The 15,767-nt window shown below is 37.3% G+C and overlaps 1 protein-coding gene across 1 annotated transcript in view; it reads left to right on the forward strand.

Annotated features, from left to right (window-relative positions):
- Positions 1-15,767, forward strand: part of LOC110465296 — a 36,998-nt gene that overhangs the window by 10,427 nt on the left and 10,804 nt on the right. Inside the window, exons 4-15 of the mRNA XM_021521008.1 lie at positions 3,926-4,083; positions 4,391-4,429; positions 4,606-4,794; positions 5,041-5,232; positions 6,148-6,357; positions 10,659-10,829; positions 12,943-12,963; positions 13,171-13,250; positions 13,656-14,045; positions 14,199-14,290; positions 14,651-14,714; positions 14,838-15,023. Coding sequence (XP_021376683.1) covers positions 3,926-4,083; positions 4,391-4,429; positions 4,606-4,794; positions 5,041-5,232; positions 6,148-6,357; positions 10,659-10,829; positions 12,943-12,963; positions 13,171-13,250; positions 13,656-14,045; positions 14,199-14,290; positions 14,651-14,714; positions 14,838-15,023 — 1,792 coding nt within the window. The remainder of the gene's footprint in view (positions 1-3,925; positions 4,084-4,390; positions 4,430-4,605; positions 4,795-5,040; positions 5,233-6,147; positions 6,358-10,658; positions 10,830-12,942; positions 12,964-13,170; positions 13,251-13,655; positions 14,046-14,198; positions 14,291-14,650; positions 14,715-14,837; positions 15,024-15,767) is intronic.

Here is a 15,767-nt window from a genome sequence, read left to right on the forward strand (position 1 = left end):
AGAGAGAGAGAGAGAGAGAGAGAGAGAGAGAGAGAGAAAAGTCCGGGTCCAAAGAAACAAACTGTTTAACAACGGCCCCCGTACGGGCCGAACCCGCAGAAACGAACCCAAGGGAAGACTCGCTGGTGTTCTCCGAGGGCTTAGGCCTAGCCTTAGACCTCGCCCCATCCCTACCCCTCCTACCCGACTTACCTGCACCTCCTCGCGGGCGGGGAGAACTACCGGCAGGTGTCGGCTGCCAGGCACGGCAAATGTAACAAGGCTGCTCCAGAGAGCACAAACGCGAACACGTGGCCGGAGCCTGGTCGCAAAACGGCGCAAAATAAAAGCAAAACGCTAAATTAAAAGAAAAATAAGTAATATACAATGTAGTATAAAGGATACAATATATCGGTACAAACAACGCCAGTAGCAGTTGGAACCCCGTAGTAAAAAAAACAAAAAACGTCCGTAAACACGGAAGGCTGATGGAATTATGAAGAGGGAAGCATGGCTTCGTGTCTGATCACATGCATTAACGTAAAATTAGAAAAAAGGGCGATATCAAAACATTGTATCGTAGAGTGTGTAATGTTTGTAATTTAGATGATGTTGAAGTTCATGTTATTCTGATTTGCGAGCAATTGTTTTGAAAACTTATTATATTAGAAAGCCAAGCATGTTTAAATTGAAAGGACTACTGAGTGTGAAAAATACAAAAGAAATAACGAACTTAGGGATATACATAAAATTTTGCAAAATCGAGAAGACCTTAATTATTATAAATAGATACAGTTGCACTTGAAATTGTGTTGTGAGTGTGTATAATGTTGTGTAATGTTATTTTGTATTTTGCACAGTAAATAACACAAATGTTGTTACTTTGTAACTGGTGAGTCGAACGACTCAAAGTAATAAAGAACTTGAACCTGGCGATGAGGCTACGTACATGCATGACAAAACATTAAATATTGTAGCACTTACACTTACATGTATTGAGCACAGATAAACAAAATTTTATGTAGTTTTGCCACTCATCTATTGTGGCGTTGTCTATAAAAAGTATGACAACGGTCAGGGACGTATACTTTAAAGCGAAACAGTTTCACTTGCTTTTGTGTGCGGTACTATTCCCCATCACCAGTTCCACGAAAAAGTACTTAATTATGGAGACTCTTTCACCTGAAATTTCAGGGAAATGACATCATCTTCCCTCAACGCCAATAACGTGTTCATGTGGAACTAGAGATAAGAGGTTGTGAGCAGCCTCACACAAAAATATACATGTATAACCCCCCACCCCCACCCCCAAGGACAAAATGTTTTAAATGAGTGATAAATGTATCTATTAAATAAACCCTTCCCCATACCCATATCCTTTTTCTTTGCTCTACTCTACCATGACTAATTGTACCTGGAGCCTGATCAGGAAGATATCGCCCTAAGCCCCCAACCTCCCTGATCCACGCCTGTTTGGGTACAAACGTACATGTACAAACTGAGAAATAGATATATTGAAGTTTGACTGTGGTCTCAGTCCCTATGTTATCTGACATCAGACCCCTATACCCTCTGCAGTACACAGCCCTCAGGGTGTGTCAGACAGTCATAGTTTCTCCAGTACCAGGATTCAGACAGGTAAGATTTACCTGTAGAAAGTCAGTATAGATATCTACATTTTGTATGATCGATAAAGAAAACCTATATTCTTATTAATACCAAAGGTGCATATCATGAATGAAAAAATACATATATTTAGTACATATTATTTTTCTTATTCATAATAGTTTCCTACATGCACAAGCTTCCCTTTCAAACTGAAAATAATGATATACATTATCGCGCACTCAATCATATATAATAACTCCCGTAACGATATACATGTACAATGTAGACTTAAACAAGGCTCCTCGTAGCCTACAGTTTACTGACATTCTTTCCTATGCATTGTGTGTATATTATTTTCGTTTTAGATATTTTATATGCTTCCGCTTTTTATGTAAACCTGTTCTTGTCGCCACCAACGAATCACCGTTTGTAAGCGTCATCAGTAGCACCTCCGTACCGTTTGCGTAACACTTCCGTACCGTTTGCGTAGCACATGCGTACCGTTTCCGTACCGTTTGCGTAGCACTCCCGTACCATTTCCGTAGCACTTCCGTACCGTTTCCGTAACACTTCCGTACCGTTTGCGTCGCAGGTGGAACAGCGAACGTGTACGGGTCTGTATAAATCATATTTTTATGAAATCTTAGAATTCACCACGCTCTAGTTTGCAATCTCGCAGTAAACATGGAATCCAATCCTTTTTAATTCCAGAAGGGTGTGCTCACTTACGTTCTATGTACCCCTGGAATATTTAATGCCGAATTCGAATGCTCTGAATCTGCCACTTTGAAGATGATTCAGGAAGATTAGTTCGATCAGTTAAGATACAACAAACAACAACACAGCAGTTGACCGTGTTTTTAATCGGTTGTCGTTCCTATGTTATCTACAAAGAACAGGTAACAGCCTAACGGTTGTTCAGTTTTTCACCTGATACCAATCAAATGAATAACCGCGGGCCTTCGATTTTGCGATGGCATGTTCCAGAGGTGCATAGAACATAAGTAAGCGTAACCCTGGAACTTCGAGCATGAAGGAGCCATTTTTTGCAGACCTGGACTTTTCTGTGTCAAATGCATTTGGTCATATAAATGCGATACAATTGATCATCCGTTAATATACCGTAAAACAAACAAAGGTTGTATTTGTTGTATGGTGACTGATACTAACGGATCGAATCGGAGCCGAAATTCATTGGAACATTAGGTATAACGAAAACGGAACCGAAACAAGATACATTAAGTTCTTAAGGAAATCAACTAAGTATAAAACAGATAGTATGCGTCAGAAAGGAACTGAAAATGACCAAGATGAATATGGCTGTGGATTTGTTTCATAACCTTAAGCTATGTTTCTTGTCACAATATCCTAAATATATATACTGTTTATACCATTTATACCAGGTTTTTCATGTTTCTTTCTTTCGTTAAAATGTGTTCCATGTCTTCGTGTTAAGTACTTATTTAGAACTACTGATACAATTAATTTGTCCATATTAAGGAGATATATTTTCTTATGTCAACATAAAGATAACGACTGTACTATCGACGTCATGCCTTATCCTCGATACTCCAGGAGTGACGCTCACTTTTGCTTTCTGCACCCCTGGAATATGTCATAACAAATTCAAACGGTCGGTATGCGCTACCTTGTGGATGAGACAAGAGAACTAGTTTGATCTGTGTCGAATTTTATCAAATTTGGACAACAAATTTGGACAACTTCAAATATTTCGTTTCGATGCCGTTTAGGTGATTCGCTGCATTGAAAATTATTAACTAAAACGCCATACTCAGGCAGTTGAACCCCCAGTACAGGTTGACACGAGTTTTCTGTGTGTTTATAACCTATAGCCCTGCATTAACTTTCACTTACTGATACGGTCCAGTACAACCAAACAGTAACGGTCTCGGCCTTGCCTTTGTTAACGGTCAACCAGTGACATTAAGATAAACAGCAAGTAGCACGCACCCATCTAAACTGTTTAAGAATGTTTTACTGACGTTTGGCTAATGAGCATCTACGGTGGCTGCCCCGGCCTCTTCTTGGTCGAAATTTATATATTGACTGATTTCGAGCAAATTTGGTACATATGTAAGTAGATGTATTCTGTTTATACCAACAGTACAGTGACTTCAAGGAACATCATTTTAGACAGAGAGGGTACTTTAGGGGACTTTTGTAAAGGCCGCCGTCATAATTAGAACTTGTTTAGTTAAAGGATGATGTCACATGTCACAAATAGAATCAATAGAATCTGCACCATTTCACATCTAGTTCTGATGATCTAGTTATTAAACATACCACGTTACTGTTCATTACAAAACTTTCTTTTCAGGTACAGATTCTTTAGGATACACAAGTACGAATCTGGCTGTAATACATTGGTTTTACTCATTGATTATCCTTACAGTCACTCCAGTTGTGACAGTAACCCCTTTTCTCCTCAAACACCATATATACGTTTTGTACCTGATGGAAAACACGCCGGCAGAGGTAAAGTTTCAGAGTCATTAATCAGATAATGCTGTAAGATTTGATATGTAAACATCGTTTTGCATTTGGAGGTACTATTAAGAAATCTAGAGTACAGTGTAATAATCCTATCCAGGAACATTCTGTCAATAATATTTTTTTGCTGTATGCACTTTATAGCTGAATTACAAACAACTATAAACAGACAAGAATTTATGACTTTTGTATGGCAATTTCCGATATGATCCGAAAAATTGCAATATTACCAAGCTACAAGAAATATTATAATGATTGATCTTGATCATTTTTGTTCATCTATCTGTTTCAGATACTCATGCAGACGAAATAGCAATTTACTTTGTAAAAGGTAATGTTAGTTTATTTGTTACCGATAACAATGTAAGTGGTTTTTTTACCCTTACTATTCAATACAACATTTTCTGACACTGACATTCGATTTCATGTTTGAAAATGTTATATCATAGAATATGGAATTCGCAGCAAGAGGTACAAAAATTAAATTCTTCATTATTATTTATCTAGACGGATTGGCTGGTATGAAACCTGTCCCAGATTTACCCTGGAGAAATCCGTCCTGGGACATTGCCTCTGTCGATGACAAAAATCTCCTCGGCGGTTTGTATGTGACAGAAGCCAACTACGACATGGCCAGTTTCGTGGTGACCGGTCGGGAAATTGGCTGTGGTGCACAACTCCAAATATGGTTAAATGGTAAGGCATCAATATACACGGATTTGACGCAGCTCCTGGTTAGTTTATTTAATTGTATTGATATAAAAATAGGAATGTTTACAAACCCGAAATGTCCGTGCAACTTTATAAACGGAAAACAAATACGTCATCGTCTAAACAAAAAGAAACAATATTATTACAAAATCGTATTCTGCAAATTACTACACGTACTTTAATCCTGACATCTGGCATTACATTAACAAAGACAATATGTCACAATTGTAGACACCTTACCGGGGAATGATGGCGGGTTTCATGAAAAGAGAGTTTGCATGACCAATAGATATAATGACGATATCTGCAAGCACAACTTTACTGTTGACGTCATGAACTGTGGAGACAGACGTGTGTATCGGCTGCCTGAACTGACCAGTGACCAGTACGATATAGGAACACAGTCAGTGGCTTACTGCTTCGGTAAGTGGTAAAAGTTTACTGACAACTAATAGGTACTACTTAGGAACACAATTAGTGGCTTACAGCTTCGATAAGTTATAAAAGTGAACTGACCAGTGGTAAGAACGACATAGGAATATAATCAGTTATAGCAGATACGCTAAGTTATCACAGTGAACTGACCAATAACCAGTACGACATAGGAACCCAATCAGTGGCTCACTGCTTCTATAAGATATCACGGGAAACTGACCAGTGACAGATACAACAAAGGAACCCAATCAGAGGCTCACTGCTTTGATAAATTATCACAGTTCACGAATATATTTTACGTTTAGTTTGGAGTGAAACGAATGCATTTACATATTTATTTCAAAGTGTTACCATTTAACAATTAACTTGAACTAAAATATTCCTCTCTTAAAAAGTTGATAACAACTTAATGTCCTTATAAACATTAATAAGGATCAACAACTCTCTGTCAAACATAAAGAAACGTTCCAGAAATAAATGTTGAAAAACACATATACGTTGTTTCCAAGATGTAATTTGATGATGATATGGACAAGATTAATGGTCGCCACTATGTCCTCATTGTGAAATAAGCTATCTCTTAATGTAATATGAAGGTCGGTGTTTTGTATGGTCCTTATTAGTATGAATTATGGTTTTGTTTTCAATAATTGCGTTCTCGATGTTAGCACGTGACGTTACTTAAAGCTGATATATATTTACATTACAGATGTCGTCGATGACGCAAAAAGCTTATCCTTCCCCGAGAGCCTGGTCTTATTCACCTTTTTTGCATTTTGTAAATGTCCCTTTGTTCGTAATTTGCACTAGTTTTATTTATTTTGAGTTACAATTATAGTTTCGTGGACACATCTGCGTTCTCTCTTTCTTTTCTTTTCTGGCACTCTGTCGTATATTCCACAGATGTTGCGGGATTGATTGACCCTTGTTCGTCGTCCACACCATCACAAATCCCAAACCTAGAAAATCGTCGTCCTACAAATTCCCACGCTATACATGCAAGTGACCATTTGGTAGAAGACTGGTATTCAGGTGGACATTATCAGCTACTTAGATGGAGTCCTGACCTAGATCAACCTCGGTGTGGGGCTGAATCCCAGATTTGGATGAATGGTGAGTGATCTAACGAAATTTATTTCTACTTTATTAAGAACACGCTAGTTCAACCGATTTGTTAAAAATAAAATACATCCAAACTTACATTAACTTGTGACACATATTCGTCCCAATATATATTTTCCCATACATTAAAAAGATGTGAAACTACGCTTTGTTACCAAGATAACATTTTATCTGATAACATATGGGAAGACAGCCATCTTGGCGGGACAGAGACTATCCAGTTACTAACTGAATTGACAGATAAAAAATAAGCGAATACACAAACGATACATTTTAATGGGCAAACGATTCTTCTCTATATTGTTAAACTAGTCGGCGTTTCACAGGCGTCAAAAATGCCAAGAAGCTCCTGGTATAAATTTGATTTTTTTTTTATCTATTTATTTGTTGTTGTTTTTATAATAAACGAAAACAAAATCTTAATCTACATTTCTTGACTCCTATGTCAATCCAACCTAGGCCGCAATGTATAAATTATCTCATCCCTAGTCAACAGAAAAGTTTTGGCCTTTCCTGCATACAATAAGTTTATTCTGAATAAGAGCATTTTACATTTTTTAATAGCACTATTGCTCGCTCTGTATTCTTGTACAGGGTACTACTACACATATGATGTTTAAATATTGATAACTCACCGGATTCTCTCTTAATATGCTCTGTAAACACGATGTGAAAGGTTGCACACTTTTTCAGTATTATCTGTCTATTAACAAGATAAGAAACAAAAATGGAGGTGCACAACTTCCATCAACATGGTATAATAGAATATCGTAAATTATTTTAAAGAATCGTTCATGAAAAGCACCACAAAGTCCTGAATAAAATAAGCTGAAGATGAGATAGCGAGAAAGATGTCAATATTAGCTCACGAAAACATTCAGGGGAGGCCGGACTTACCGCGGGGCCGGACTTGCCTCGGTCTCCCTATCATGACTTTCGGAACAGATGCCGACTGCTAAGAGAAAAAACTTCAAAAGCGGCATTTCTGGAGAAGCATGGTTATGTAGATTATGGAGAAGCGTTATGACTGCCGTCAGGGATCTTATAGTGAAATGGGATACTTCTCCGTGTGATATGAATACGCTCACTACTTACCAAAGATAAGCTAGGCGACTCTGATTTTCCTATCATGAACTTTCTTACGTCTTGATAGAAACATCCGAGCTGTTTACAAATCATATGATTTTGATAACAACTTTCAACAGGTTATATGCACACCATCATGATATCAAAGAGAAATTTGCCAATTCTTTTTATGATACGAATGTCGGTTATTGTAATGCATATGAGGCGATACCGATGCAACGATTTTTCACAAATCTTAGTTACCTAATTGATCGCCTCAAAGTTTGTTTTTCTTAAATTGACTCGTCTACGTCGCGTTTACAAATTATTGTGTTGCTTCAGATCTAACACGAGTTTGTATTTATCGTAAAGTTAACCTTTTTTTTATTTTTGACTTCCTCGAGTTCAGTTTACTTATTTCCTTAAGCTTTACAGCTCATCAGTTGGACATATATACAGTACAACATAAAGTAAACAATGAAACAACAACACACATACACACCACTTCCGCACCTACTCCTAGAAGTGTAGCGAGAAATATTGCACTGCTTGAAATAATGTAATTAATAGTAGCATATCATTTGATGATAAGGACATATTAATGTATACTAGCGGAAAAAGGGAACTGTGCATGCGGAGAATTGTTATAGAACATGTATTACCAACTGTATATACATGAAAATTCACACACAAGACCGAGTATGACACATACACACTATCCGTGTGTCATTGACAGTTTTTTCCGTGCAGTTTGCTCTCTATAGGCATTGACCAGTTTGCACGTTTTTGTCGTCCAGCCAACTAATTCGACAATGAAAGTTTATTTTTCAACTGTTGGGTCACTCTGTTGAGACCAGTGAACAGTAAAAACAGCATTATAACGTTTTAGTTTGTGATTAATGCTATGCCGAGGCACAATGAAAATGACCGCCTCCGGATTATTGGTATGCTGCAAGCTGGTATGGGCCAAGCCGTTGTCTCTATACGTTTTCATGTCCATCGAAACACAATCCGGGATTTGTGGAGAGGACATCAACAGTTTGGCCACGTCGGCGATCGACCTCGTGCGGGACGTCCACGTGTGACGTCACGTCAACAGGAAAACCATATTCGGCTTGTCCATTTGAGAAATCGCTTCCAAACGGCAAGTTTGACTGCACAGACAATCCCTGGGTTGCTACCAATAAGCCCGCGAACTGTACGAAACCGATTGTGTGAACGAGCTATCCGTCCGCGACGTCCTGCAATCTACGTCATCGTGTAGCACGTCTGGACTGGTGCAGAAGGCATCTGCGATTTTCTCGACGGGATTGGGCAGGCATTTTGTTTACGGACGAGTCGCGAGTCCATCTGGATAATAGTGACGGCCGTTCTAGAGTGTATCGTCGTTGGAGTACGTTTTCGTGGCGCGTGTGTGGTACAACGACGTTCTTTCGGCGGAGGCAGCGTTGTGATTTGGGGCGGCCTCACAGCCAACGGGAGAACGCCTCTGTAGGTTGTTAACGGGAATTTGAACGCGCTACGTTACCGTGACGAGATCCTCCGAACCAACGTCGTTCCATTCGTACAAGGGCAGCAACGTCACTTTACGCTACAGCAGTACAACGCCAGGCCACAAACAGCTCGTGTCGCTACGGACTTTCTGGCCCAGCAGAACGTTGACGTGTTGCCCTGGCCTGCTGTATCCCCCGATCTGTCGCCCATTGAACACGTCTGGGATGAAAAGAAGCGCAGATTACGGGCATTACCTAATAAACCGGTGACGTTGGTTGCTTTGGCTGCAGCCTTGGTACAGATCGGGAATGCCATCCCACAAGCATTCTTGAACCGTCTGATAGGCTCCATGCATCGACGTTGCCAGGCTTGCATTCAGGCAAACGGTGGACATACGAGGTATTAACTTTGTGAACTCAGTATTGACCCCTGCTGTGTTTACGTTACTCCTGAGCGGAACTTATTGATTCCATAACGTGGCTAATGGAATGCAACTGTTAATAAATAACAAATATATTGTCTCTGAAAACCTTGTTGTTCTACGTGATACACATTTATTTTTATAACACATTTTAGGCATGCACAGTTTCTTTTTTCCGCTAGTTTATAACTGACAAACACTAGATACAATTGACTTAATTTAGTACATTTTGTCGTCTTCTACTAGCGATTCTTACATAGTTGGTCAAATTAGTTATGTATTTCTTATTTTCTGTGGATAACAACTTAATGTATGCATACTTGTATGTCTGTATAGAAAGGTTTAATAAATGAATTGTATAAACCGGAATAAAATGGACATTTAAGAACAAAATGATATTCGTCTTCTACATCATTAGAGGCACATAACGAACAAACCCTGTTTCTGTGTTCAATACCTTGGTATCTACCAATTTCTACGTTAAGTTTATGAGAAAATGTTCTAATCCTTACTTACTCCTTCAAGTGTTGAATATCAATAGATTTTTTAAGTAACTTTATAAACCAAACTCATCACAGAGATATTTGTATAGATTACATTTAGAAGAACTGGTTTTTTTTATGAAACGTCCCTGTTTGAAAAAATCCGTGATTCATCTTGTATGTCTTTTACTTCCACAAAATAGCTTAATCCGATCCTAAACATTTTTTTTATATATTCATAAGCCAATGTTCTTCACAGTCAGACATTTCTTCATAACATGCCTGAAGTATACAATTATCTGAATTACCAAGTAGATTTTTACATAAACTTAAATGTAACTTTTCTATATCTGCTGCCTTAGGACTTCCCTATATTTCAGACCCATAGTTTTTAATGCTAGCGACATTACGTATCGAATACCGACAATATTGTTTCAAAATTTAAATAATGTTTTTGACAATCTTTTATAACAGCAAATAATGCTTTACGACCTTGTTCTGCTACTTTTTGTCGCGTTTTACGAAACTTTCTGTTATAATTCAAAAAACGCCAAGGTAATTAAACTCATCTACAATGACTAAATGGACCCCATTATATGTCCAGTATTCATTGTCATTCAATTGACCATCATTTCTAAAAACAATCACTTTAGTCTTGTTAGTATTCCCATTTATAAGTATAATTTAAAAAAGAATCTAGCATTTTTTAAAGACGTTGGATTTAATGTGTTCATAGAATAATAAATTGCCCTTGAGTAGCGAATCATATCTGTACGCACCCATCATTCGGCCTTAGCTTGACCTCTAATATATAAAGTTATCTTTCATAGGAACATTTCCTGCTGCTGACGGCATGCACCATGTGAGACAGTTATGCACCACTAACCGGACAACTGGAGACACTTGTTTTGTTGACACACAGTATACGTACGTCAAAAACTGTACGACACACATCATGTACTACCTTACTACACCTGCTGAGAACAGCGCGTATTGCTTCGGTGAGTAGTTTGTGATACGCATGATTTTCGGTATAGATAATAAGTCACATGTTGTACCGGGTCAAACTTTTCATAATATCCTCGTATTCAGGTTACATATTATCAATGCCTGAATGTTTTGCCATAAAAACATTGTGATAATTAATTTCGATATGCAACTTCACTACCGCGATGTCTATCTAAAATATCTTCATCCTCCTCTAATAATTCTATTATCATTTACCTGGAATATAGTATTTGGATGATACGTCTTAAAGTACCGGACCTAAAAGAACACAATAAGTTATTTTTAGTTGATTGCTGAAATTGTAGAGAACCTTTCTATAAGAAATTCAAAGTTTATACTTGTCGTTGATTTTTTTTATCAATTCTTCGGCACGCACATGTGTATTCTGTACTTATTGCCAGGCGTAAGCGATTCTATGGTCGAGTAATTCAAGGAATTAACATAAGGAAGCATAACAATTATATCACTTTCATTGTTTTTTTTAACGAAATTTTACCCTCAAATATCCTGTTTTATAAACAAGCAAGATAACTTTGGGGGAACATTAAATCGATGTCGATTCTGAAGGTAAATTGACTTTGTACTTGTATGCAGCTTGCGTTATGTATAGACAAACTGTCGAACGAAAAGTCTCGGGGCTTACAAAACACCTCGATCGTAAAGACTTCAGTATCATACGCGGAAAAGTAGAACGCTTTTGAATGGTACTGTTATTTAAATTAAATGCACTTTGAAAACTCAACGTTAACTTATCAAATCCTTAGAATAATTGTTTGGCAAAACGTTATTGGTAATACGATGGCTCAATACGATTTTAGGTGATAATTTCAAAACATTTTAGCAATATTATTTCAGTTATTTGAATTCTACATTCGAATTCGAAGACTCTTCTTAACAGATAGGACACATGTCAATTAATAGATAGGACACATGTCAATTAATAGAGAGGACACATGTCAATAAAGCCCTATACATGGACAAAAGGCGTGAGGACATATACGTTATAGTTTCTATCAAATAATAGTATCTGCCCTTCCGACCTGGGTGAGTTCAACCAATCTGTTAGGTTGATTATTTTCCAACGCAAGATAAAACAGTCCTTTGTTAAAGGAACCATTCTGGTTGTCACTTGCAAGATATGCTGTATGTTTAAATAATATTTGTATCTATTGTCTTTGATCTTTTGACATATTGTTCGTCACTATTTCGGCTTGATCATGACAATCCATTCTTTTTAGGTTTTATTTTTTTAACTTCATAGCTTAGTAATATTAATTGCTACTTCAAGCAAACAAAACTTGATTTATAACAAAACAGTACAATGTCAGCGCGCTAAACAAAAGTACAGTGTCAACATCGTGGGACAAAATAAGAAAAAGACATACCAGCATCTTGTTATATTTAAGGTTGTTGACACTTTAAGGAACTTTACTATCATTTTTTTTACATTTCTTATACTTTCTTAGAAAAGAAGTGAAACTTCCGAAAGATAGGTGAAACTCTGGTCTATCCTAGGTACTAAAAACTATATTAATTTTACCTATCAGGTTTATATTACCATATTGTAGTTTAAAATTATTGATAATGTCATCATCTTGTAGTCGGGAAATCTTGTCATTGTTATTATAATTATATCACAATGTTGTGATGTAGACGTCGTTTCCCAAAACAAATAAGGAATCACGAATCAGTCAATAAAAAACTTAAAAAATTAATTATACCGTGGCATTGGTAGATAGATTTTCACTTACAACACGTTTGAATCACTTGTAATGGCAAACGTTTAAACGAAAATGGATTTGTTTTATTCAATGCATCTCTTGCCTGTTTTTTGTTTCTTCCCTTTGCCTTCTGACAATTCTATTTTTTAGATTCAAGTCCAGTCATACAGACAAATATGACCTTTTATTTCTTTATCTTGCAGGTTTTCATTTTACTAACGCTCATTTCGGATGTTTTGTGTTGTAATCAAGTTGTCGTTGATTAAATATCTATGAAGAGTATTCGATCTCTTTTGAACTGATGACATTGTGAGAAATTAATTCTCTATATGTTCGGAAATATGTTTCATATTACGGAGTAATAATGATGTCTTATTTTTTCCAGATATCCCATCAGATTCTAATGGTATGTGTTACCTTTGTTCATCTGTCAATACTTTATCACAGAAAATGTGTAGTAAATCAGATTTGAATCAAAACTCATCTTTCTTTCATTTTGTTTTCTTTAATGCATTGCATTCTGCTCTGGTCCTACATACATAGTTATGCGAATACTTGAAATCTTGCAGACACATATGTGAGTGAACTAAAATATCTGATCTTATTCTATTAGACCCTCCCCCATCCTATCTACCAACAACTGTCAAAATCAAGTACGAACTGCATTGGGTTGATGTACCGAACGGAAACGGAGCTAATTTTTGATATTTATTACATTCGATTCAGCGAGTTGTTTGTTTGATTTGTCAATAGGTTTGATTATATGTCTGCTCGGTCCATGTGGATCCTCGACCAACACCTACCCCGAGCTATATATTGCGTCATAATGTACTTACGCTGAGTTTTGTTGTTTTTATTTTACCTGACGAAACTGATCATTATTGCAAGCATATAACTCTTTGTTTAATTTTACTCGAATGGTTAGTAGCAAATCAAATATACAAAGTACAATGATATCACCCCCTATCCCCCTCCTACAAAAATATATACATGTATGAAAAGTTAAAGCATTACTGAATGAACACATTACCTAGAAAGTCAATCCTCTCAATCCTCAGTTTGTATATCTCATTATTGTTTTTGTATTTTTGTGTACAGTTGATGAACCACTCGGTGTCTGTTGAGCGAGGTAAAGGCGGTTCTGTGTACTTCCAACAAACAGTCCCCTTTGGCTGTATGTACCATCCGTCTAATGGAGAGCGAGGCTGTACACTTACAGTCTATATACTCAAGACGTCTTCAGAAAATATGTGTACTAGTAACACGATTCGCCACCATAATAAATGCGCCAAGGTGTTAACAGGTGTAACCAAGTCAACCAATGTTGGCAGCGATACCTGGATACCAACGTTGTACGAGTTCGACATCGTACCAATTGACAGCAAACTTGGCACCTACAACCTTTTAAATAACCAGTTCGTATTCAAGCTTCAAACACAGAGACCTCATCACCAGTTCTGGAGAAACGCTATATCAGATCAAGTTAACGTGAGTAGTCAACTTAATATTTGTGGTTTTTTTTGTATTCACCGGGTTGATCCTTATCGACCACTGAGCAATATTTTCTGGATTTCATATCTTCAAATTCAAATGCTGCCTTTAGGCAGTTAACAGATAAAAGTCATTTTTTTTATATGATAGGTGAACGTGTTCGATGCGGCAGACGGCAAGTTCTGGCAAGGAAAACGCTGTCAGGTGTACTGTGATCCTCATATGAAGTCATTCGATGGCATGTAAGTATAACAGGAAACAGTGTAACTCTAGAACTAATTGCTATCCAGTTATGAAGCTGTACATGTGATAAAACGGAATTGGAATTGCTCCACAAACAGTATCTTTATAATTCATTAAACATTTTCGGAAAAATATAATGTAAGCATGCAGTAAACTAGGTTGCAGTAGAATCAGATTCAAGATAAGTTGTTTTAATAATCCAGTTTGATAATGCTTATAACGTTATATTCCGTGAATATTGTTATGTATGGAAAAGTCCTCTTTGCATATCAAGGGAAACCGGCCTGTGATTTTTATGGATTCTGATGATAGCTTTTTAGAGTCAACGCTGACGTTTTGCTATACCTTTTCTGTTCTAGGGCTTATGAATTGCAATACCCAGGGAAGTTCATGTTATTGAAGAGTGAAAATCCACCGATGCAGGTAAAACTAAAAATATCTAATACGTTCCTACATCGATCTATATTACAAAACAGATCTGATTTATGAAAACAAAATAAACTTCTGATTACATAACGACTCAGAATAAGTGTTTTACATTACCAGGTACAGGTGCAGATAACGTCTTGCAATGGCAACAATCGTACCCCATACTGTGCCTGCGGACTTGTAGCGGTTGCTGGAAAAGATGTTTTTCAAATTTATACGTGCAATGGTCACAGAGACATCAACTACAAATCATGTAAGGATGGTGTTCTGAAGGTGGAGAGAAAATCATCGAAGATATATAAAGTAAGTCATGTTTGTAGAAAGAATGGTATGAGAAAGCAAAATGCAGCAATGCTAACCCTATACATTATCTTATTCTTTAGTGTAAGCCTCATATTTATATTTAAGGCAATTTAAGCTCGTGTCTCCATATGAATAATGCTTACGTGTGGGTTGGAGACAGTATGTTGATGTGTTTTCTCCCTTACAATAGTGTAGATCGGATGCCGATTTCAGGGGACTACCTCACTGAAATACCATGATGTAGGAACTGAGCACACCATTGTAACCAGTCACAGTATACTGACAATAGGTAACGCTACCAACTTTAATTTCAACGTCAAGCAGCAAGTACCAATATAAAGGACATTCTAATTCATTTGAGATGTAACGCGACATTTGATAGGTCAATTAAAATAATTTGCGACTGTATATTTACCTCGATATACCGTCCGCAAAATTCTCATTTGCATATGAAGACCGGATGGGGATTGTTAATGACGTCCGTGACCCCAGCTGACAGACACGTCATAGAAGTGTTTATTCATGACGTTACGAACAATAGCATGACCCCAAAAGGTCACTGTAATTCGCCTCACCTGAATATTCCTGACATCACTAATCCAAGGTACTGTGACCCAGAACTTGAAGATAACCCTACTGTATTTTGAAATTTGCGGCGGTAAATCGTGATTATATTGTCGCGAGTTGAGTTTTGCTTGCGATGCGGAGCGGGTTACCCCTTAATTGGTTTGTCTCAGTGGAGGG

The sequence above is a fragment of the Mizuhopecten yessoensis genome, unplaced genomic scaffold, assembly GCF_002113885.1.
Source record: "Mizuhopecten yessoensis strain PY_sf001 unplaced genomic scaffold, ASM211388v2 scaffold11069, whole genome shotgun sequence".
In the NCBI taxonomy this organism is placed as follows: domain Eukaryota; kingdom Metazoa; phylum Mollusca; class Bivalvia; order Pectinida; family Pectinidae; genus Mizuhopecten; species Mizuhopecten yessoensis.